This window comes from Zonotrichia albicollis, chromosome Z (assembly GCF_047830755.1).
Source record: "Zonotrichia albicollis isolate bZonAlb1 chromosome Z, bZonAlb1.hap1, whole genome shotgun sequence".
Classification (NCBI taxonomy): domain Eukaryota; kingdom Metazoa; phylum Chordata; class Aves; order Passeriformes; family Passerellidae; genus Zonotrichia; species Zonotrichia albicollis.
The window spans coordinates 28,737,809-28,764,442 of record NC_133860.1 but is presented as its reverse complement, the minus strand read 5'-3'; the positions used below and the strand labels follow the sequence as shown (position 1 = coordinate 28,764,442).

Here is a 26,634-nt window from a genome sequence, read left to right as displayed (position 1 = left end):
GTTTTTCTCTCTAAAACAGCCCATCTCCAACCTGCTCTCACTGTCACCATATGCAGTATTTCATTTGTGGTTACAAAAGCTCTTTGGTAGCAAAACAGCAGTTTGCCTTGCAGGTGCACAATTACAATTTCATTATAAATAAATTAACTGAAAGACTGACAAGAGGAGCCACCTCTGTGCATTTATATCAGAGAGAAATTAAAGAATGTAACTAAGGTCTTGGATATCATCAGACCTTATCTGAATTCATACAGATCTTAGTCACACTAACATTGCATCATCAAAAATAACATAAATATTTGCAGAAATGTTCAGATTGTACATACTTAATATTTATGATAATTTTCTCAAGAAAGGAATATATCTCTGTATCCCAAATATCAAAAGATTATTTGCATTAGGTTTTAAAGCTCATTTTCTTTTAACTAAATACTGTGAAGAGAATAGAAATATTCTAAGCTTCCCACAGAGTGTCCTATTATTATTAAATATTGGTCTAAACTGCCACAACTTTATTTTGGGAACACTGTAGTTGAAATTGTTCTGATAGAGGAGGCCAACTGAAACTTCCTGTTTTGCACAAGACAGATTTTTCCTTTCAAGCATGTTTTAGTTGCAAGTAGCATAGGAAATATCAAAACAGAGGCATTAACTCCAAATAGTCCAGGGCACAGAGCATGTGTGCTTGGCTTCACAGCCACAACATATAAAGCAAAACACAATGACCAAAGCTGTGCCCATCACCTGGGGTTGAGCAGGAGGTACAGCCTGCATCCATAGGTGATCATGGTCTGCAAGTGGGCAATCATTGCACCTGAGCAGCCCCAGCCCACCCTGGGGTAGGATGTTCAATACCTCGAGCCAAAATCTAGCATGGGAACACAGTGATCCAAGCAGGGCAGTGCTTTATTTCTGGTCTTCTATTTAAGTAGACTAAATTTAGTCACAATGCCGGTGATACTAATTTCTTGTTCTAGGTTTTACATATTTTTAACTCCCTCAGACAGTTAAGCATCTGCATACATAGCTTTGATCATCAAAGTACTTTCACAGACATCAAAGGGACATTAGCAGGCGTAATCTTAAAGTGCGTAGGTATCTACTGAACCATGGTTTCAGGTGGGGTTCTCTGAGCTGGAAAGAACAGTCCCTACCATTCAAAAGTACAACTTGTTTGCGGACAAATCATACCTGCTGCATTTGTTCTTCCTCTGAAAATATCATCATATGCCTTCCATTGAGGAGTCACCTGATAGGCGTGGATGAACACCACAAAAACCACCACCAGGCACATTAATGGCACCAGAGCAGCAGTGAAGAGAGCAGCATAGGCATTTGGAATGAAACACCTGATGGAAAAAAATGGAAAAAAAATGCTGTTGATAAGCATAGGAGACACCTTGAAAGACTACAAGTAGAATATTTTTGAAAAAGGATGTGCTTTACAAACCACGAATTCTTTAAAATGCTGTTGATAAGCATAAGAGACACCTTGAAAGACCACAAGTAGAATATTTTTGAAAAAGGATGTGCTTTACAAACCACAAATTCTTTAACTCTGTTCCCAGAGTAAGCTTGATAAGTTCCTTTCTATCCTGTTGGGTCTTATCATTATAACTTAAGTATAGCTTTTGCTCTTCCAGTATGCATGTTATATTTAGCTTAACCAAGTTTGAAAAAAAATAAACTTGAAATGAAAAATATTGTATTTTAACAAACTACATGCTTCTATATTTATTTAAAGTGATCATTCTTAGTCACCAATTTCTAAAAGGACATCATGAAATTTTCTATACCTAGCTCCTGAAAGCACAAATTAGGTTTTGAAAAATATATTTTTAAAATAAATTAACAAGTCCTAAAGACAACATAACTATTCCTTCTAAAGTCATTTGCTCACAGAAACCAAACGCTCACTCCCTTCCCCTTACTTTTCCCCCAGTTGTTCAGTCTCTCCTTGTCATTTTCATTTATTTGCTGTAATTATTTTTAAAGATGTGTCAAGAATATTAATTATCCCTGAAAGAGTCAAATAATGCATATATAATGATGACTTGAATAAAAAGGAGATGATAGTTAAAGAGAGCTCTAGGAGTGTGAGAGATCAGGGTTTTCTGTGCTCTCCCTGGAGACCAGTATGGGCTTTATAGCCACTGACCCACTCTACAGATGACGCACAACAGAGCAGCCCAAGGGACGGCGCAGGAGTCAGTATGTCTAGAGACTATGTGACCACTGCCATCCCTTTAACAGGGTGTAACTTACAGTCCTTCCGTTTCTTAGATCAGCTCATCTAAGTAAGCTTACCATTGATGCTGAGAGAGGCCTAGGTACATGTTTCACTGACATACCCGGTTGGATAAACCTTCTGGATTTGCTTGGGTATACTTTCATATACTGCCATAAAGTCAAGATTGCATCCTGCGTTGTATCTTTCAGAACAGCAGTCATGCATACTCAGGGAATTCCAAAAACAATTTCCAGTACAATCTAGATACCTCTCACAGCTCTCTGCAGAATGTAGAGGCTCAGTCAGACACCAAGCTTAGATATCATCTGATAACTGAATAAGTACGCATCAGGCAAAGTTTCTTCCCCCATAGAAGAGATACTTCAATTCCTTTGCTCATCTTAGTGGCCTTCACTGGACCTTGTACAGTCTGTCCACGTCCCTTTTGTACTGAGAAGACCAGAACTGAACCCACACTCCAGGAGTGACTTCATGAGTGCTAAGCAGAGGGCCAGGAACATCCCCCTTGACCTGCTCTCAACATGGTTGATATGGAACACAACATCCCATCCATTTAATCTTTCTAATTTTTATTATTTCTTAGGTATGAAAGTTATTTTTTTTTCCCAAATATGTTCTTGAGTTGGCACAATTAGCACTAAGAAATGAAATCATATCACTACAACCTATGCTGCATTTAATGATTATACTGAAGGCAAGAATCTTAGCACAAGAATAATCCTCTATAAAATCATATTTAAGTTCTCAAATCTGTATTTTTTCCAACTTGATGAATTTTTGTATTTCAAAGATAATATACACTCCAAAAGTCTACCAGAGTTTTTGAAACTTTATTGTGAACACTACTTTATATTCAGTTTAAAAAAGCTGTATAAAATTGAAAACCTACAAAGATGGATCACTTTTACAAAAAACCTTTGGTACTTGCTCTAAAAAATATACTGGAAAGTTATGTAAAGAAATACACAAAGCCATATTAATCTTCAAAGCTTAATATGAATTTTTTTCTTGAAGCAATGGTGTGCAGGTCAATGACAACAACATCATCCTGTAAGATTTATTCATATATAGTTATGCGATGACATATGTTGACAGATATATTTTATTAGAGATATCATATGGGATAACATTAAAGGGACCAGCTTCAATTATTTATTGTACTGTAACGCATCTGTCTCATGGAATACTGTGTACTGTATATTCCTAGCACTGGATAGAAATGTTAGAAAAATATCCCAAAATATCAGCTAAGCTGATGTTTCAGAACACAACTACTCTACTTTAAAAGGCCCTGCAAGACTGATGTAGAAGCTTAAAAAAAATACATAATTATAAACCTTACTTGTCTGAAGAGCATTATTTCCTGCAGTAATTTCCTTTCCTAGCTTTCCAGCAAATTCCTTTTTTCTTTTTTTTTTTTTAGGCACTAAATTTCTTTAAGTATTTAGTTTTCTTTGTTCTGAATTTGAGTGATAGCAAAAAAACCAACTAAACAACCAACCAATCAAAAAAATCTATCCACTGAAATACTGCCTTCTGCAAGAAAGACAAAAAAACAACCAACCAACCAACCAGCCAAAAAAAAAAAAAAAAGCCAACAGAAAACCAGCACTTTTAGCTTCTTCAGTTCCCATTTTATCATAGAGATATCATGACTTCCTTGTAACACTTCCTTTTATCAAAATGTATTTTTTTTCCCCTCATTCTTTTGAGAATTTTTGATCCCAGCTTAGGTCTCTTTTAGCATTGGAAAGACAGCTATTTAGCTTTTGTCCCAAGCTGCCGTAAGTCTTGCCCTTCTTGACTATGGTTATCTGACTGGAGGATTCAACTTTGGTTCTGTGCTGACCACTTTGTTTTGATCATTGACTTTGTTGATGTCTAATTTTGTTTGGATTGCTATAAATTTCTCTGTTAACAAATGCAATTGTATGTCTCAAAACACTGTTCCTATGAGAAAAGCCATCAACAGGTACTTGAGATAAGTACCTTTTTATAGAAAGCTGATAACAAAAACTGATGGAACACTTAACTGGCCTCCATAATTGCTTGTATTTTTAGTTTACCAATTTTTGTGATTTTTTTGTGTTTTAATTGACAGGAACTTGTTGGAAGATCAATTATTAGTAAGATTACATAAGGAAAAACACTGAATGTTTTATTACTTTGATTTTTGCCGAGTTTGTCTTTTTACTAAAAAAATAAATGGCGTGGGAAAAGCTTTTACTTTTATCTCATGCATGTATTCTTTTATTTCTACCAGTTGAGAATTAGAAAATTCTACCAAATTTAGCATGAGAGTTGGTTCAAGACTTTATGCATATTGGAATCATGCAAACATGTATTAACCTTGCAAGTTCTGCCCCAGAAGGCTTTTATTATCATGACTTGGCATAATTTTTCAGAAACATCAGAAGAATTAATAAGTAACCTAAACAATCTTAACAAAACAAAAGATAAAATGACATAGGAAATAATTGAGTCTCCCTTCCTAAATTAGACTGATTGACAACCATGGACTAAAATTAGCTCATGGATAAAATTCAGAACAGCCTTTTACCACCTATCAAGACCTGTAACTGTTTTTCAAAATACTTGTATTCTCATGGTGTGTAGAATTACCCAGTGGGACAGGAATGTGGGTCCTTTCCAAGTCAGAATATTCTGTAATTCTGTCATTACTAAGAAAATTTCTCCAACTATATGCTGATGTGGTTGAGAAAGAACTCTATTTTGAAGCCTGTAAAATACATGAAGACACATCCTGAACAAACCCATTTACACTTGTTTCAGTGTGCAAAGGTAATCATCAATTGTGCTGCAAGACCTGGTCATCCCCTTGAGTCTTGGCTGACTTAGAAAATACCTGTCATAATACGTAACATGTGTATTTGTTTGGGATACCCCTGTAGGGAATTTAAACATCAACACTTTTTGTGTAATTCTGTGGCTAATTTCAAGCCCCAAATGTAGCTGATAGACAGATAAACTTGCAAGACAAGCCACTGTGGATTCGTCTGGGGATATTCTGATGAAAAGTGACTGACCCTAACTCCGCATGCTGGTCTAACATGCAAGATAGTAATCTCATCCATCTGCTCAAATTGTGGATTTCACTATTCATCAGCAGGAAGGACATGACAGGAATTTAATTCTCCTGAACAAAGCTAAGAATGGATCAGTAGTATATGTGCCCCAGATATAGTGGGACAAAAGATAGGTTTTTGGTTTAAGGTAGTTTTTCCATAGCATGAGTGGGTCCTAGTTAATGTTATGTGGCAGGTACATGCCTTCAGTAATGGACCAGATATGACCAGATATTAACTCACAATTCTAACAAGTGTCAAAAATGGGTTTACAAAGTCAGTTCAGTGCATTCATAGCAAAGAATTAGTTTCTTCCCCACTTCCACAAAACAGCAGCTCTAGGGTTAAACCACGCTTTTCTTAGACACATTTGTTCCCAGCTGGAAGCCCAAAGATTCAGGGCTACACACACCTGAGTCAGTAATGCTTTTGTGCCTGTTGCACAGTAAAGAAGCATCTCTCTGACTCTGGTTAGTAGAGGCTGTGAGCTGAGCACTTCCATAATCCAGGGGATTATAATTTAAACACAAAACTGAAATATTTCCAAACAGTATTTGGTTTAAGATGTGTGGTTTGCTTCAAATGGAAATGTAATAAAGTGGTTTAATCCATGCACTGATAGTAGACTCATCCATCTGTTGCACTGTGTCCTCTTGGGGTTCTCTCCTGCTAGAAGCAATTTATGTGACAAGCCTTGGGAGAGACTGGAGCATGGCAAATTAGTCATTGTCATTTCACCTTTGTGCCTGAAACCTGATTTTTGACATGCAGACCCCAAAACGGAGTGTGAACAAAGCTTGTGAGTCATTGGGAAGTCTTGGAGTCTTCCCTCTACCCAACAGAACAGTGTTGGTGTATTTATAAACACTAGTGACAGTTACACTTCAGGAGGAAGCTCTTAGAAAGCTGCTTTGAATATTGTCCCTCTCTCAGTCCTTGTCACAAAGGCAGTTTCTGTGAAGCCACGAACCACAAAGTCAGTCATCAAAGTCAATTGGCATTAGATATGGTATATTAAAAGAACAAGGGATATATGGAATGTTAAATCTCACAGAAAGTGAATGCACTATTGCCATTCGCAATAACATCAATTGAAAAGGCTGAGCCACAGAAATGGCCAATCAGACATCAGAACTTTTTCAATCACTCTAACCCTAAGACTACCTCACAAAGATCCATATTCTAATAGTTGGGATTCAGATATTGAGAGTTGTGTCTATTGACAATTGGGTTGATGATTGCAGTTGGATTTGTATATTTAATTATTTGAAAAGCTGTTGTACATTTTATTATTACTGACATTATTATTTCTGTTCCTTCTGTCTTTTCTCTTCGTCTTTTCTATGTATGCACCACCTCCATGGAAAACACAAACTGAGGAAAAGTCCCTGGCAGACAGTATTTGAGGCATGGGGTGGTGTGAGGGCTCAAAGAATATGGACACCTAGCCCAGGACACTGTCTCCATAAGGTAAGCCACAACAATGGAATTTGACATAAGCACAGATGGCAAAACAGGAAGACATTAACACCAGGCCTAACGAAGGTGAAGATCTGGAATTAGCATACCAGGCAAAATTCTGATGTACAGACTGTGGAGACATAAGACTTATCTGAAAAAAAAAAAAAAAAAAAAACCAAAAAACCCACACAGTGAAAACTGTGAGAAAGGATCCACATGTCAGCCAAAGGTGAGACAACTGCATCTATGATCTATGCCCCATGGATATCCCAAACTCAGACTGTATAAAAGTGGTACCTCCAGGTGACCAACAGGGAGACCCCCACCACTGAAGACCAGGGTGTAGAAGGACCAGTGGGGTGCTGCAGGAATCCATGTGGTGAATATGATATCTTTTTATCTTCTGCTTAATCTCTCACTCTATTTCTTTCTTCCCTTATCCCTCCCACTTTCCTCTTTTTTTCCTATCTCTCTACCTCACATTTACTGTTAAATTTAATCTGTACTACTGATTTCAGCATGTGGTCTCATTAACACCTTGATTTGGCCAGAAGTATCTTATAATCAGATCATAACACTTTGACATTAAGATATTCCTGTTGGTTTCTCTTGCACTACTCCTATCCAAACTTATTCAATTCCATTGTCTTCAAGACTTCACCTTGTATCCTCCCAGTCTCTTATTTCATGCATGGTATACTTTAAACAGTACTTTATTTCCATCTCAAATGTTTCTAACAGAACAGAACATAAAGCATATTTTCAAAAGCTCTTTGTATATCTGTATCCATGAAAGGTCTCTTCCATGAAAGAGGCTAAAAATAAATTTAGAAAGAAATGTCTGTAGTGTGCTTCTCCTCCAAGGTATAATTCTATACTAGTATGTAATTACTTGTTAATCATTTTACAACTGGAAAAAACATTATATTGAAACTAAGCAGCTATTTTTCCTGCAATACAAATCAATAAGACATTTAATTCATATGTTGTTTTTTTCAGGCCTAGAATGATGAGAAATAGCTTTAGTATATAAAATAGTGTTCTCATTGATGACTACTGCAGGTGTTCATTTAATTTAAATTGCTACTTTCAAATACAACAAACACAGAAAGATTAGGGGAAATTAAGACACATCTTCCCCCTTGGAAAAGATGTAACTTTAGAAAATCATACACATTTAAATCTATAAATTGATACAAATTACCTCACTTATTGGCCAGCCAGAATCAGTATTTTACCTTTTCCTGTTTTCCACCTCAAATCTATTAAAGCAGTTTCTTCTAAAGGGGATGAAGCATGTTATTTGACACTTCAATTGTTTTTGTAAAGTCTTCTGTGATCTCTTAAAACATCACAATTCCTAAAATCTGGAGAGGTATTTCAGCTACATATGATATGAGAAGGCCATTCTTTCTCTTTAATTTCCCTAATACTTTTAAAGGAAACACAAGAAACAATTGATAACATGTATACTGGAACTACTGTTAGCACAATTACATAATTAATATTAAAAATGGAAAATAAAAATAAATAACAAACTATATTGCTAAGAAAATAACAATTGTTAAAAAATTGAAGGACTGACATTTTTTGTCCCCTTCTGAGCAAAAAAGATTTACAATTGTAAAATTTTAAATTTGCTCAATGCAATAAGAATGGTTTAATTCCATTATTGCATTTCCTTGAATTGAATTCCACGGACAATCTCTTTTGACTGCATCTTGAAACTATAAAAGGCTAAATGTGGCAAAAAATTACAAGTGTCCTTATCTATCAAATGTCTGGTGTTCTGAGACATTAACCTTTACAGCAAATCATTTTACAGGAAAACAAGAATAATATTCATTTACTTTAAAATGGCACCCAGGAAAACAATGGGTTTAACAACTGTTTGAGACCACATTGGTGGACAAACCTTACAAGGAGATAAACATATTGGCTCTTGCAGTGTCAAAGCCTATTTAACCTGATGAATCAACCTGATCAGATAGCTTATGGAGTTCCACTCTTCTTTCTTTTATGTTGTACCATTTATCCTTTTTTATGTTGTACCATATATGCTTTTTCATAAAAATATTAAACAACAATATAACAACAGATTCACAGAATCCTAGAATGGTTTGCATTGGAAGGGACCTTAAAGTTCATCTTGTTCCAACTGCATTGCCATGAAGAGGGACACCTTCCATTAGATCTGGTTGCTCCAATTTGCATCCAACCTGGTCTTGAATATTTCCAGGGATGGAGAATTCACAGCTTCTCTGGGCAATGTGTTCCAGAATGTGTTTCAGTCTCTTAACATCTTCACAAAAAATAATTTCTTCCTAATAACTATTCTAATTCTCTTTTTTATTTTTCCATTCCCCTGACAGGGAATGAAACACTGACATTTTTGTTGTGCAGGGGGTTTTTTTGGTGGTTTTTTTTTTTTTTTTTTTTTTTTTTGTTTTTTTGGTTTTTTTTTTTTTATATGTGTGTGTGTGTGTGTGTGTGTGTGTGTGTGTGTGTGTGTGTGTGTGTGTTTTATTTTGTGTTGTTTGGGGCTTTTTGTTTGTTTGGAGTTTTTCTGTTTGCTTGAGTGTTTTGTGGTTTTTGGCTGGTTGGTTTTTTTTTTAGAGAAAAGCTTATGCATCTATGAAGTGATGTGGAGAAAACCATAAGGAAAGGGTATGCTAAGTTTATCACAGGTATCATTTGAGATGGTAGTCATTAGTTTTTGAGGAAATTCAAGCCACATGAAAGAAATTTCTGTTTCTACAGTAGGCAAGATTCTAGAGATTTCTACATTATAAAAAATATTCATACTGCCAAAGGCACGCGGATTTAGACTTGTACTCATCAGTCAGCTTCACACAGTCTTCTGTACACATTAACAACAGTTCACACAACACCCTGGAAAAAGACTTCACATTTTTTCAAACTGAGTGAAACTGAATTAAAGAGTGTGGCCCAATTTGATATGCTTTATGGGTACCTTGGAGAATGAAAGGTGATCTAGCATTTATTTGGAGGCTTTTATGAGCTTTACTACACAAATAAAAACTATATGTTCCATCAAGGCCAATGTTGAAAAATATTTGAAGGTCACTTTAAAATAATTATTCCTTAAAACATTTCATCTAAGAATTCTGAAAACCTGAGAACCACTGACAATCTTTTTCAATATGTCTTGGAATACAGCGCAGAATTTGAGATGCTAGATATATATTAATATTTCACTAAAGTCAGAAACCAAATAAAATAGGAGACATGCTAAAGTTTTCATCTCATTATCAAGATTTTTTTGGACAACACACTACATCAGGCAAATTTGATTTCATTATTTCACAAGTTTACAGGTTTGTTTTATAAATGGACTTGAGACCTCTTACACTATTTAAATGACAAAGGAGGCAACATAAGGAAAGTAATGTAAAACAAACTGCATACCTAGTGAACTCACTAGCTAGTTTTATTTTTGCAGAATAGAATCTGGAAATTACTATGGACCACATTAAAAATGACAGGAGTTGTAATTTTACACTCTTCCAAAGAAGTAAAGGTCATACTTGGATCTACAAAAATTGTCTACTCTGCAACACACATGAGGCAAATATTCTGCTCTAATCAGTCTTACAAATATCTCACAGTGGCATGCTGAGCCTGTGTTGTGGTTTAATCCTAGTTAGCAGGTAAGGGTCAGTTGCTCACTCTCCCCACCTGCCCTCTCAGTGGAGAGAATTGGACTTTAAATGTGAACCTTGTGGGTTTAGCTAAGAACTATTTAATAATGGAAATAAAATAATATAGTAATACTGAATATGATGATAACAACAATGATGATGATAATAACAAATTTAATAATTGAAATATTAACAATAATAATAAGAATGAGAGATAGTAACCAAACCTGGAAGAAACAAGGAATACCGCGCACATCACCACTGACTGATGCCCAGCCCATTCCTGAACAATTATCCTTCCAGGTGATTCTCCCTGTTTATATACTGGATATGATGTTCTATAGTGTGAAACATCCCTTTGGCCAGTTGTTGTTACATGTCCTGGCCATGCTTTCTCACAACTTTCTGTGTAGCTCCTCACGGGCATTAAATGAAACACTGCAAAGACCTGGACTTAGGGTGAGGACTATGCAGCAACAGAAAAATCATCAAAACACACAGTGCTGTGTACTAGCTACTATGAAGAAAATTACATCTGCATCAGTCAAAACCAGAACAGTCTGCTTTTGGCAAAATTCAAGATCAAAAATTGAATGAAAAATGTTCACACTAGAGCTATGAAAGCCACCAGATGTCTTATACATATGTTCTGTTCTGAATACATGGGAAAAAATATTTCTGATATGTTTTGGTTTGTTAAGTTTGTGGTGTTTTTGCTAATAGGAAAGGACAAATACTGGAAAACTATAAGTAGCCAGGGAACTGGCAATCTACAAGTAGACAAAAAGCAAAATTAGCATACCCCATGTTGTAATATATTTTGCTTGCTGGAAAACACAAGCTGGAGACTTTAAACTATATCAGTATTGGCAGATGGCTATCACAGTAGACACAGGAGGGATTAGCTGTATTTAGCAAACTGAAAATGATCGGGATTGGGCACCTTAGAAGGGTAACCAAACAAAAATTAGAAACATACTTTCAAGCCCAAGAGCTAATGCTTGAAGGAAAAAACCCCACAGAATAAATACTTAAATCACATGCCTTACAATGAAAAATGTCTGACAGATCTTGTTTCTCCATTTAAAGCATTTTTTCCAATGTAACCTCTGAGGTTCAGTTCTAAGCTTTCTTTTCTGGTATACTTGTTAAACATTTCCTAGGCAATAGAGAGTTAAGCCTAGAATGAAGATCAGCTGAGCTTTCTTCTTTCCCACTGCAGATATTTTCTCAATTTTACTCCTTTTCTTCTCTCCTTTCATTTTCTCCTTTCCTTTCTCCCCTTTGCCCTTCCTTTTCCTTCTCTTCATTACCAATAACTCCAAGCTATGCACAGGCATTGGATGGACAAGATATGGACCTGCACATATACAGAGAATTTGTCTAGTTCCAGTTCTAGCTTTCTTACTATACTTTTTTGCTATTTATAGCTGCTATCAACTAAAATATTGCACAATCCAAACTACAAAATAGAAGAGTAATCCTTCCAATGTCCAAGAATGAAAACCACATGCACAGCTTCAGTCTAACGATGGAGTACTTATTTTAACAAGTTCCCAAAATAGCATTTACCAAAAACGTTATTGTCACTGCTAGTATGTCTTGCATCCTGACGCTGGTTAGAAAATCTGTCTCTAAAGATTGGCATAAGACACAAGAATTCTAAAACAACTCATCAGTAAAGATTTATTTTTGTAGTGTCTTTTGAAAAGGGCAGATTGTGTTCCAACACAATAGTCACAGGGGTATCCAAAGCATTACTTTTCCCTGCCCCAAGCCTTCAGAAAGCAACCTTTTTTTTCAGATGTGCTTTGAGTAATAACATCGTGCAAATGGTAGCACTGAGTAATCATTCTGTTATTTATACTTATCATACCTTAAGCATAGGCTAAAGACGTTAAAATTTCCAATTTGCATCACAGAAAGAAAACTTAGTGATGTAAAATAATTTTTACAAGGCTTTTGAGAATGTTAGTGCAAGGTCAAAAAGTGCAATAAAGGTATTACAGCCACCAGGAAAGTACTTAGTCAGGTCTTTCTGTTTCTATGGATGTATTTGCATGAAAGTATAGCTTAAGACATTTTGCATTGAAATGTTGGTCCAAGTTGTCACAAAGTGTCTACTTAGAGAAGTGGAAAGGAAAAACAAGAATCTGACTTGGTGGGGGACACCCACTAGAATAGATCTAAGAATCTTTGATCAAGAATGGATACTCTTCCTATCCAAAATTCCTAGGTCTGTTTTGCATCACTCCAATTTGATACTTCTAAAACAATGCCAAGGCAGAGGCTCTAAGAGGTCATTATGGATGATTCTAGATAAGATTTTACTCCCACTATCCTCTACAGTCTGTCAACACTACTCAAACCCTAGTCCAGGCCTTGGAGCTTTCTGAGGGATTCCCTTTGGCAGGATGTCTGGTGCTCTCCAAGCTGCTCTATTGCTCCCCTTGTCAGCAAACCAAGAGAGGAAGGGTGGGACAGCAAATAAGATGAAAAAGTCCTCATGGGTCAGATGAATACAGTGTAATAAAGCAAAGAACAAGGTTGCATGTGGAAGAAAAAGGAAAAGACTTGTGGTCCACTTCCCATCAGCAGGTGATGTCCAATCACTTCCCAGGAAGCAGGACTTGAGTATGTGTAGCCTTTGCTCCATAAGACAAACATCATAACAACAAACGTGTTCCCTTCCTCCTCCTTTATCTTAAGTTTTATATCTGAGCAGACAGGATACATCATGGAGTATCCCTTGGGTCAGCTTGGGTCAGCTGTCCGGGCCATGTTCCCTCCTAAGACCTTGCTCACCCCCAGCCAGAAAACTCCAGCTACTATAGAAAAAGTCATAATAATATAATGTACTGCATTTACATAATGACATGCATTAAAAGGAAGGCTATGGATACTTTGATCAAAATATGACTAAAAGGCCATGTAACTGAAGCTGAGCACTAATGGCCAGATGCATTCCGCATTTCTCACGTCTCATTATTCATAACAACCTAAGTTATTAAATTAGGAATAACCTTGGCAAGTTTTAGAAGAAAAAGTGACATCTTGAGTAAATTGAACACTGTAAGGCAAGCACAGTGGTGTTGTGACTCAGGAAGACAAAATATGCCCTCTTCCATGACTCAGTGCTTCAGTATGAGTGCACTTAGCTAGAACTTCTGACTGGGATGACTTTTCTACAGGACTAAGCAGGGAAGAATGATTTTGCATTGGTCAGCAAAAACTACAGCTGCATCACAATACTCTAAATTACACTTGGCAGGCTAGAGAAGTTGTTCAAGCAATGGAGGCTGACTGAATGTGTTCTGGGCTTATATTTTGATTACAATCTAATATGCAAGGGTTTCTTTCAGCAAGAGGTTCCTCTCAGGAAATAGATTTCTTTTTTTGTATACTCAGCAACAAGACAGTAGCTAATAATAATAGGAGTGAGCTACCTGATTTATATTTGCATGAGGTAACTCCAAAAAATGGTCTGATAGGGAGGTGAAAGCAGCACGGGTTTATGACTGAATCAAACACAATGTGGGAGCTTTCAAAGAGGCATGACACACTGACACTGCCTCGACAGAATATGGCTGCCACAGGCTTTCTTACATTTCTTGGAAAATCCCTAACACATCCTTTTTTTTATTATTATTATTTGCAAACAATTTAATTATTTGTCAAATTATATGGACTGCATCAAATTTTAAACCACAGTCTGATTTTCCTAATTGGAGTTGCAGTACAGCATTATAAATTAGTTCAAATCCCAGATTATTTAGAAAAAAATCTTAGAAATGTATTTCTTACACATTGGAAATTTCTAGTGAGACAATTTAAGATTTTTAAATGCTATTTAAATATGTACGTGCTCTTCTGAGAAATAGTTTCCTGATCTCTTTCCATAAAATTCTAGGCAGCTGTGAGAAGTGTGTCCAAAACACATGGAATTGGATTCTAAAATCTGACTCCACTGGAATTAGGAGGTGCATGATGGTTACAGAAGTTAAGAGAAAAAAAACAACTTGGTACTGTGGTGGAGCTACGTTTTATGAAGAAGAAACGTTTTCTAATATTTGTGGGTTCCGTCATTCCCAGGAATGACCTACTATGTGTAAAGCAACTCTGAAATTTAAGGTGACAGAGAGAAAATTTGCAAACATTACACTTGTCTCTGCATTATATGTATCTGAAGCTATTTAAATGTCATTTCCTGTTGCTTCTAGTCCTGAAAAAAAAAAATCTTTTTTGCAATTTAGACAGTGAATTTGCTAAAAATAAGTAGGTTTTCTACCAGCCAGACAAGACATTTAGGAAAGCTATGAAAAAGTCAGGTAAAAGAAATTATAAATTGAACAAAATGTACCAAGCATTTTAAAGGATTTCTCAGAGTTGTGTTCTTTTCAACCTAAACAATACAGTGTTCACTGAACTTCTACTGTAAGCTCATGTTGTTGCTGTTACTAATAAGCAAAGAACACTAATACAAATAAATGTTCTTGATGATAAGTGAATTACAGCCACCCCTTCCTGATATTAGCAAGGGCTTTTTAAAACCTTGTCTCAATTCTTACCATCAAAATATGCAGCTACAGAACCCCCATCTCTGGATGTTACCAGAGTCTTTTCAATATGTAGAGTTATGTATGTTAAGGGTTTTCATGGTGCCTTTTTCCCCCCTGCTTTGCAAACAGACATATCTCTCAGTACAGTGTGTTCAGGACACAGCACAGGGCGGAAACTTGCGGTGTTTCTGCTATGGAGGAAGTACCAGTTTGCTTGCTCATAACCAGCCTCAAATATTTAAATTTGTGAGCCTGCAGAATGCAGAGGCCACGCCCCACTTGTTACAGTTTGAGTGCTCCTGGACCCACCAGCTCTTTTTTAAGGGCATTTTCCAAAGCTGTACTTTGTCAGCCACATTGTTGTGCTGCACTGGACTAGAAACTGGAGCTAAGCTGCTGCTTGCAGCTGTGTGTGCAGAGATGGGAAACACCCCCTGTGCAAACTCAGCCTCTGCCCCAGAACACCTGTGCAGCTGGAGCTACAAGTTCACTTCTGTGTAGCTTCACAAGAAATGTGTGTGAAGAAATCTCTGTATGATGTGCAAGTTTCTCATAAACACATAGCCATGATGTTTTACCAGCTGTTTCTCATGTTACCCATCTTCCTCCATGGTAAGAATCATACAAATTTTGGTGTGAAAATGTTGAAAATTTCTGGTTCAATTTGCCCTATTTACCTAAGAGAGAGAGTGTGTAAGAACTCAAATCAGAGGGAAAAGAATCACTCTATAATTTCAGCTAAACAATTCATTGAGAAAGATTGTATACACCTAAGGAATTATTTTGAAATAGAAAATGAAAAGGTGAGTGCTTTCCCGGCAGCTGCATCTAAAAACTACAGCATGAAGTTACTTTTGCTTTTTTTAATCACTTTTCCTCAAAAGCAAATGGGAATTTTCTCTGGAACACTGAACACCATCTGCTCATGGGTCAAGTTAAGCAAATCTCAGAGGACTCATAATAGCTGCCCCAAAGAATCCCATGCAGCTGTGAAACAAGTCACATCCTTGTACAAACACATTTTGAAATGCCTGAAATCAAATACTACTGCCCCAAGCTGAACACAATTAGACTGGCTGTTTGGATTCAGTGCTGCACTCTGCCTCAGTCACCTCACCAGGGTGATGGGAAAATGAACAACCCAAGAAATCTCTTACTGCCCATAAAATTGTGGAGGTTGTTTGGTATGAGGAAAACTGAAAGCTGCATTTGTATTTGATTAAAATTTGTTTGTCTCATACAGATTAAATCAGAGATAGGTCAATATGTTTTATTTCATATATAATTCTTAACTCAGAAAAAAATTATTTTCCTTATATTTTGCACATATGTTTCAAGTGAAATGCAAAATTTTTAATAATGGTTCTCCCAGATTTTATACATTGAAAATGTGGCATCAACTCTTTGGCTTTATTTAGTTTCTTTTTCATTTATTTTGTCTATGCAGCAAAACAAAGAGAAAAAATAATGAGGGAAAGAGGAGAAGAAGGGGAAAAATGAAAATACAGTTAGACTGTTTTGGTTAAGAAATGTGAGTTCAGAAACAGCAGAATTAGAATTGCCAGATCTTAAGTCAAGGCTTGCCCATTCTTGTTTATGTTTGGACAGAGTGTCCCAGCCGTTTTTTGAAAGCCAAATCTACATCCATAGGATTTACTGCTAGAAATTTAATCCTATCATCTTTACTGACATGTCAAAATTTATTATAAGCAGCACCATACTCATTAATGGAGGTACCCACAGAGTAAATACTAACGATAGAACACATTGGGGAAAACCCAGTCCTGCATGAACAAAAGATGAAGAAATGCCAAGATGTTGTTTTGGAACAGCAAAGAACTGAATCTTTGGAAGATTCAGTCTGAGTCAGTGTGGGCAACAACAGACTTGTCAATAAACCAGACCTATTGCATAATAAAGCAGAAAAACAATCTCCTTGTTGCCTTCTCTGCTGCTGTTATTGTAGAGCTAAACAGTTGGAAAAAGGGGAAAATAAAAATGTCTAAACAATGCTTTTCTATAACGAGAATCCAAAAGGTCATCTGCTGCTGTTTTAGAACACAGCTTATTGTGTTTCAGTGCTCTCATTATGTGATCCTCTGGAAATTTCTCTGAACAATTTTATATCTAGTTTTTTTTGACCTTTTTCTTTGGTTTTGTCTTTTTCTTTTTTTCTTCCTAGAGTGACAGTTAATACTAAAGAAATGCAGTTACCAAAGAACAGCAGAGTCTCAGTATAAACGCAACATTAACACAGTTGAGACTTCTAAGGAACTGGAAGCTCTGTAGTTCCCAGGTAGCTCATTCCACAAATCTCAGAAGATTTGCAGCCTTCAGCATTTGACCAGGAAACTAAGCTGACAGAAACCTTCTTGAAATCTCTTAGAGCATGGTTCTTGCTAACACTGCAATTTTAAAATTACATAAGGAGTTATGTGTCTGATTTCAGTTAAGTATCTTGCTCCTGTTTAAATCTAGGCTTGCTCCTTATGTGTATGAGTCATTATCAATGACTTTGAAACTACAATATATTGTTGAGGCTCTGTTTTTGGCTTTTTACTATTTAAGACTTGTTACAGTTTCTCCAATGCCAGAAAATGTTTCATTAGTACTATGTTTTAAGGCAGACACTCTAACCTTACTTTACCTATGCATAGTCTAAACCAAGGATTTACTACAAATCTAGCTGAAAAAGAAGACACTTCCATGTGCAAACTGTCAAACATAAATGAAGCTCATGTTCATAGTCCTGTCCTTTGGGAAGAAGAATAACATCTGCAAACTATGTTTTTCATATTGACAATTAAATGTAATACTAACAACACAAATCAGTCTGCTAAAGCTGCATTCCTTTTAATCATATGCATCTTAGTACAGGTCAGTGAGATACGCCATTTTTTGTGGCTTTTACATTGGGGAGGCAAGAGTTTGCCTTTCCAAGTACAACTTATTGCACTAAATACACTAAAACTTACTTCATGGAACTAAAATCTGAGACAAAATCGAGTGGTTGTAGAACAGCCCTGTGGTGAAATTAAAAAGACAAAAAAAACCAACCCAAAAAAACCCCCAGCCGACCAAACAATAATCCTACTATTTTATTTCCACCTCTATTTTAGAAAGAACAAATACAAGAAGGTTTCTAAGTGGACTCCATTTGTCAGTATCAATGAGGTAGTCAGAATTAGTGCCTGGTATTGATCTCACTTTTGCTTATCTTAGCATTTCTCAACTTATTCTGGCATATCAGATTAAGGTTTTTCGAATTTGGTGGAAAACAGATAAATTGAGAATGATTTGGTTTAGTAGTAGTAGGCTGTATTTTAATTATTAAAGATTACAAAATAGGAGGGATGAAATTACTAGTTACTTGTACAACTACAGAGAAAATATGAAGCTTTTAAAAGCTATCGATGACAGGCATGTAAGCCTTCATCCTGCAGATGTTCTTTGATACTCCTGTCATAATACTACAGAGGCTCCAGAAAAGTTCCTGGAGTTTTCTTGGGGCACAAAAAATCCCTTCATCTGAACCCATTTGAAGGACCAGGCCTCACAGGCATTAGGGAGGGCAACTTTCACCCATAACAACCATCTTTTTAACTCTTTACCATGACAGCATAATACCATGATTTGTCAGACATTAACCATCCCATAATGACTGGAAATTTTACTATAACAACTATTCTTCTCTACTCATGTTTCAAACTTTCACCAGTTAAAGCAGTCAATATTTGTCTTTCTTTATTGTAGTTTTAAAAAACACAGTACAGTGATTATGCCTGATTCTGATGTGCTACAAGAAATATTTGCCAATACATGAAAGACATTCAACCACCTGCCACTGTCCCCAACAATTTCTCCTTACTGAAAACTTATCTTGGTAATGATGTATAAGTGAAAAGTAATTAAAGGCATCCCATTTAGAAGTGAAGTATTTTTAAATATTCCTTAGAAGTTGGTAGCACATCAGACTACCTGTGTTTCTGTGGAAACACAGGAAAAATTTAGAAAATAAAGCACAAGCACAGGATACAAAAAGGTCAAACTTAGTACGTTATTAACTTCTTTGGTAGATTTTTCCCTATATAAATATGTGTGTATATATGTATATGCATGTGTATGCATATGTGTGCATATATATATATATGTATAAGAATGTCTGTAGTGTGGCACTGTGTCAACATAATTGAAGTAGCTCTGGTTCATTAGAAACATTTATCCTGCTGCTACACACTACTACTACTATTATCCATATTTATTCTGCTACTACAGTAGCAGTAGCAGTAGGACAGGATTTGTGCTCAGGATGGTTTAATTTACTATGCAGAAAAGGACAGAGCCCAAATAGTGAGAAATCAGTGGTGAAAACTGCAGGCTTTCTGCCCCCCAACTTCAGCTGAGTGGCTCATGAAGCACTTGGCTTTGCATACAGACAGTCAACCATCATTCTATACTGAGGTCTAGCAACAGCAGTTTGGAATAGCTTTGAAATCCTAGATGATGTGCCAGTGAACTGAGGAGAGAGGAGGTGGAAAAACTTGGATAATAGGAAAAAGAAGCTGCAGAGAGAGGTCCATGCAGGGAGACACTTTTTGTCCATGCAGAATATAAAACCAGGCATTAGAGGATGGTAATTCCTCATAGATTTGTCATCCAAACCTCTTCTTCTTAGTATGTCTTTGAGTTAAATGAAAATCCCTGAATGGTTTTGTGGCAATTCTTAGCTATTTTCTTACCTATTCCTGCCTGTAAAAGTCTGGTGATACAAATGTTGCTCACAGCTGAATTCAGCACTTTTGAAGTGATACAGTAAAGGAGACATAAGATTTAACCCAAATGCTTGGACGGAAATTAGCTCACTCAAGCTAAAATATTCTTGTTACTGGTCCTTGATTAAAAGAAAGCAGATTTCCATTTTAGGGAACAGCTAGTAAGCCAGGGATCTGTTCCTGGGATGTGTGCCAACACTGAGGCAGTCACTCAACTGGGTGAGACCCAAAGCAGCACCCAGTACATTTTTCTGACTGGGTTAAGGGTCAGTGCACCAGACTGTCAGACATTCAGTGAGAGAGAAACCATGGCACAAAGTGCCCATGACTCATGGCAAAGGGCCTGGTACCAAAGAACATTTTTGATGGAGTTTCTTATCCCAATAATGTTAACAATGGCTCTGCCCTGGTTTCAGTTAATTTCTTCTCAGTAGATGGTACAAGTGCTATGTTTTGGATTGGAATGAGAATGGTACTGATAAGACACTAATGTTTTGGGGTTTTGCTAGTCATATTTACCCTAAGTCAAGGACTTTTTCTTCCTTGTCTCATGCTCTGTCAGTAAAAAGGTAGGCAAAATAAACTGGAAGGAAACATTGCTGGGACAGATGACCTGAACTGACCAAAAGGATATTTCCACACCACAGAACTCCATGTGCAGTATATAAAATGGTAAGTGAAGTCAATCTGGGTTCAGGAAGGGGTGTTTGGCAGCCAGACAAACTGGAGAGACAAATTGCACTGTGCACCACTTTAAAGAAAGAAATATAATTGTTATTGTTCTAATTATTAAGATTATGATTATGATTACTTTCAACTATTATTTCATTTTCTTTTCAAACAGTAAGTACTTTTTATCTCAATATACAAGTTTCACTTGCATTCTTCTCCCCATTCAACTGGGATGGAGGAGAAAGACAGGAAGAAGTAAAACATGGTGTTTCATGTCCATCTAGGCTTAAAACCATAGCAGGCTCATCTGTCCCCTGGGCTCTCCCTATATGTAAGATTCTGAGAAACTGCAGTGTGAGCAACAAGAAGAGCTGTAACCCTTAATCACAGCAAAAATTTCATAGATCCAGCTTCTTTAGCTTAGCCTCCTTATCCCACAGTTGTGGCTCCATAATCACAGATCCAGTGATTTTCTGGCAAAAAAACTCTGCTTTAAGCTGGACAGTAGAGGACATAGAAGTATTTGGGGTTTTAGAAGGAATGTCACTGGGAAATCTTTTCTATTATTTTTTCATAGATATTTCATGACAATGATACAAAGAAGATATTTAAGAACATTTAGCTTAACCGTATTTTTGCTATGAGAAAATAGGAATCTAAATCCAAGTGAATGGATATTTGTACAAATATAAAGTATTGTAATGGCACACTTCTTTTGTACTGTGTTTGCCACATGGTATTTTAAAGAGGAAAATGAATGTGTGACAGGGATCCTCCCGACAAAGGAGATCATTCCTCCCTTGGGCAAATACAAGATTCTGCTAGAAGAGAGACACTTCTAGAAACTGGAGAGATTAACAGAGGGAAAAGAGTAAGCAAAAGACAGTCAAGACACAGACAGAATCACAGAATTAATTTGGTTGGAAAATAGCTCTGAGATAATTGAATCCAGCCTAGGACTAAACACCACAGCAACTAGACTATGGCACTAAGTGCCATATCCAGCCTTTCCTTTAACACCTTCAAGTGACTTCACTAAGTCCCTGGACAGCCCATTGCAATATCTAGTCACTCTTTCTGTGAAAAACCTTCGCTGGTGCAGCTTGAGACTATGTCCTCTCATTCTGTCATTGGCTGTCTGGGAGACTAGGCTGACTCCCACCTGGCTACAGTCTCCTTTCAGGGAGTTGTAGAGAGTGATAAGGCCTGTGCTGAGACTCATTTTCTCCAGGTTCAGCCTTTCTTCACAGGACTTGTGCTCCAGACCCTTCCCCAACTCCATTGCCCTTCTCTGAACACACTCAAGCGCCTCAATGCCCTCCCTAAACTGAGGGGCCCCAAAACTGAACCCAGCACTCGAGGTGTGGCCTCACCAGTTTCCAGTACAGCAAGACAGTCACTGTTCTGGTCCTACTGTTCACACATTTCTGACCCAGGCCAGGATGCCGTTGGCCTTCTGGGCCACTGGGCACAGCTTGCTCATGTTCAGCCAGCTATTGACAAGCACCCCCAGGCACTTTTTTTGCTGGGTGCTGTCCAGCCACTCCATCCCCAGCCTGTAGCTCTCAATGGGGTTGTTGTGGCCAAAGTGCAGGACCCAGGACCTGGCCTTGTTGAACCTCATGCCACTGGTGTTGGCCCATCAACCCAGCCTGTCCAGGTCCCTCTGCAGAGCATCCCTACCCTCCTGCAGATCAACATTCCTGTGCAACTTCATATCATTCATATATTTGCTAACAATAGACACCATCCTCTCATCCAGATCATCAATAAATATAATTAAATGGGACTGAGCCAACACTGATCCCTGACAGAATATGAACAAAAAACTCCTACTTTCTGGGAAATAGAGGGAATTATAGAGTTGGTTGCAATTGGAAAAAAAATTATAGGAAACAGCATGACAAAAATCATGCACGAAATACAGTATTTGCAAAGATACAGTGGGCAGGGAGATATTTGCTTATAAACTTTTAAATTTTTATTCTGTCAAGTGTAATAATTTCTAATTTTCTCATTTTCAAAGGTTGTTGGTTTAACTTATACTCTAATAAATAGAGTCCTTTGGTCCTCTTATGTGAATTTGATTTCAAGAAGGTCTAGTCACTCAAAGGTTAAAGCAGCAACAAGAGTAGTTCCTGAACTGATAAAACCATGCTACTGCAGGTAAGATATTTAAAATACCCAAGCAGTAAAAGATCAAGCTCACCTATCAGAAGAATTTTTTTTATTAAATAAAGAAAAATTTATGAACAGATGAGTTTACAACAAGGCAAAATTCACCTTAAAATCAAATTCCAAAGCTTACTGTGGTTCTCAAACTCTAGAGAGTTCATCATTTGCTGCATTCTTAGTATGTACAGCTAGACCTCATTGCTGAAAATCATTCCATTAAGGTTGTGAAAAGTTTTATCACACAGTTAAACAGATTGGTGTTTTTTCTAATAGATCTCTTAAAGCACAAAGACATAGTTCACTAATATGGTGAAAACATGAGGCAAATTCAAACTGTAGATATTGACAGAGAGATGTATAGCACAATGGAGATGTAAGAAGAAAGAGAAATTGATTACATAAAATCTAGCTCTCTCCAGTTTCATCCTGGTCACTTGTCACTCTCTAACACTTACAGAACAAAGATGCAAATAAAAGAGCTAAAATAGAAATCTTTGTCAGTAAGTAGCTTTCTAATTGCTCATGTAGCCCTGAAAAATTCAGTGCTGTTGAGAGTTCATGAACCACACCCATTTTAAGCTTTGCCCTAACTCATCTGTTTCTCAGATCAAAAGCCAGAATTGTTTAATGACAAGTACCAGCTTTTGTTCACAAACACGAGTTTAAAGGTCAATTATGCTGCACTCACTGGACTTGTACCCAAGAGATGGTCCAGAATTCTAATAGATGTTATAAAAGAGCCCTGTACCACTTTAAAATTGTGCAGAATCAGCATCTTTTCCAGGCTTATTCAAAGAGACTTCAACCTTTGCAGCTGAGCAATAGGGGAATCAGCAAAGGGAGGTGTGAAAGAGCCCTTCTGTGTCAGTTAGGTCTTTCACTTCTCACTGAACTCCAACATTAAAAAAAAATGCTGCTTGGTGGCATTTATAGAGACAAATTTACCACAAATAAAAACCTTAAAAAAATCACACAATGCTGAAGAGAGAACTGTTCATACCATATATAAACACTGCTAATTATTAAAGTAATCAACAGTACACTACTGGCTTATACTGTGACATGGACATGGGAGTCACAGTATAAAACACAGGCATTTTTGTTTAGAGTTTGTCATATCTGGAGGGAAACTCTATTCTAATACTTCCTTTGAACCATAAAAAATAACATGGCTGAACCCATTTTTTGTTCAGTACAAGTATAAAATTAACTTCTCCAAATACAGCTATGCTGTTGGCTATTAATTGTGCCCATGGCATACTGGTTAAGAACGAAAGAGTTGGTCAGACCCCACAGTAATGCAGAAATGGGTTGCCTGAAGGAGTGATCGCTTAGGAGAGAGTTAGGATAGCAGGCTTCACTACTTCTGTAACTTTAACCTGTCTTACAGCACTCATATGTGAGGAGTTCTTACAAGCACAATACTATTCTCAAACTGTTTCTGAGTCTGATTCTGAAGTCAGGATGCAATGAGTTTGGATTTGGAAATCTCCTTGTCACTTTTTCCACTACTGCGCTCTGGCTTGGAGAAAACAAACCAAGTGCTGTAGTTCAATCTGTCCCCATTTCTACATTCTGTCTTACAAAGCCATCTTGTATAAATAAGAGCAAACCTTACAGTCCTTTTCAAATCAGGAATTAGCATTGATGCTATTTATGAAAATTTTTGCAGATATCTCTTAGAGTGTTCATGTTAACTGAGAATAAGCTGCACATTCACTAAGCTTGTGATGATTTCTAGCTTTTTCACACTGTAATAGAATGCTGGAAAACTTTATATTTAATTTGGGCAAGGGGTTGAACCTAGTAATTTTCCTCTACTGAATAATTTTATCAGAATTGTAAGGTTTTTTCTTGTTTTTCAAAGAATGAGACATGGACATCAAAAGAAAACAACTGGAAAACTGTTTCACTACATGATACCATCAACTAAACAATTTGGCTGCTGTCGGAGAACTTGATTATGTTACACACATTCCTTGGGTTTACTATGCACAAAGAAGCATTTTACCATAAAGAAAAAGACACGTTCTGTGAAAAATATTGATGTGTATGGTATGCTATACACCTATGGAGCATTCCTTGATATAACATGAACATCAGCAATGGTTTGCTGTTGTGGATCTCAGTTATATTTCTGAGTTGAGTTGATGTCTATGAATGTAGGACTAAATTACAACCAACATGGTCACAGAACTTCTAGTACCCAATGTAACTCATTTACACCAAAATAGGGTATTTCTGCTTACCATGCACAGTACAGATTCACACACAGATATGTATATACAAACAATATTTATAAGGCCACATGTGTGTGTGCATATATACTTGCATAGATTTAAATATCAGTAAGAAATTCAAGTATCTACTCACAGGAATTTCCTTGGTGCAACAAAAAAAACCCCACTAAATTTTGTTCTCTTATAATGGAATGATGCACACTGTATCTTCTTCTTTTATTAAAGACAAATGAATATTCTCCCCCTGTGGGTCTACCATGAAAGCAATGTCATAATGTTGTTTTCATAAAAAGAATTTGTACATTGATTTTAAAAAGAAGACATGTTTATTTTCTGCACATTAAGAATGTAATTGTGATCCAAAATCAATAAGTATATTATCCTTATATCCTAGAAGAGCTATCATCACAGATTAAGTTTGCCAGCAAAGAAGCTAGAGGGGAAAAAAAAGGTAGGAAAGAGCAAAAATATTTATTTATGTATCCCCACTTAAATGCATCTGGTTCTGTGAAGAAATACTGTTTTACTTATGATAGTTTTCTATGCTTATATATGACTACTGATGTGGAAGAAAATTAGACAATCAAAATAGACAGTACAATGCCTTGTTCATGCTATTTTAAGGAAACACTTACAGATCACTGTAGACAAGGCCGTAAATCTGCGCTGTGCTGTGATGGTAGATTCCTCTCAGGATAATTAGAAGAAGGATAACAACAAAAGCTGGAAGCCCCCAACTCAAAAGGAAGTAAAGCAAATAGCGCCTCTCTGTGTGTTCATCATTCATCACAAGGACATACCAGAAATTAACGGCCTGGAGTAAAAAAGCACAAAAACAATCAGTAGACTTGCTGGTTAGAAACTATGCCAAAAAATAATTACTCTGAAGGTCACAATGCAGCATATTTCTGCCCCAGTGCAGGTACATGTATAAACACTATCCAATAAAAATACTTCTCCCTCACTTTTTCTCCTTAAGTAATGAAAGGACATTATAAAAACAATATGCTTATTTATATAACTATTTTGAATTAGACTAACAGAGAAAGAGACACCCTGTTTAGTAGAGAACACTATTTTTTGCAACGTAAAAATAGCCTTTTGGGGCAAAAGTCAGTTTTTTCTCTAGATATTCATACCTTCACATAGAAGACTGGCATATAGTATTTCTAAATCTTATCTGTATTTAATATTTTTATCTTATTGTTCAGCTGGATGAATCTTGTAAGAAACACACTAAGCTCCTTTGATGCTTCTGTGATCCTGTTCTGGGCTCAGCAGTACAATACAGACATGGAGCAAGTCCACCAATGGCTCATGAGGATGACAGAGGGATGGAAAACATCTCCCATGATGGGAGGTTGAGGGAGCTGTGGCTGTTAAGCCTGGAAAGAGGATGCTCAGGGGGATCACATCCATATGCATCAACATCTGATGGGAGTCAGTGACAAAGACACTCTCCTCAGTGATGCCCAGTAAGAGGCAAGAGGCAATGGGCCCAAATTAACATACAAGAAGCTTCATCTGCATTCAAGAAAAAGCTTTCTCACTGTGAGTGGTCAGACACTGGGCAAAGATGCCCAGAGTGGTTGTGGAGTATGTGTCAGTAGATAATCAAACCCAAACTGAACATGGTCCTGAGCAACCTGCCCTAGCTGTTTGAGGTAGACAGCATCAAGGTACCCCTAAAACTTCAATGGTTCTATGATTCTGTGTAATATATACATAAATTGAGAATAAACTGCAAATAAATGAA

At 36.8% G+C, this 26,634-nt stretch overlaps 1 protein-coding gene across 8 annotated transcripts in view; it reads right to left on the bottom strand.

Moving 5' to 3' along the window:
* The window catches only part of ADGRV1 (adhesion G protein-coupled receptor V1), a 273,337-nt gene that overhangs the window by 50,149 nt on the left and 196,554 nt on the right, over window positions 1–26,634 (bottom strand). For all 8 annotated transcript variants that reach the window (XM_026797296.2, XM_026797297.2, XM_026797291.2 and 5 more), the window contains 2 exons: window positions 25,514–25,692; window positions 1,192–1,349 (listed from right to left, as the gene is read on the bottom strand). In XM_026797296.2, coding sequence (XP_026653097.1) covers window positions 1,192–1,349; window positions 25,514–25,692 — 337 coding nt within the window. The remainder of the gene's footprint in view (window positions 1–1,191; window positions 1,350–25,513; window positions 25,693–26,634) is intronic.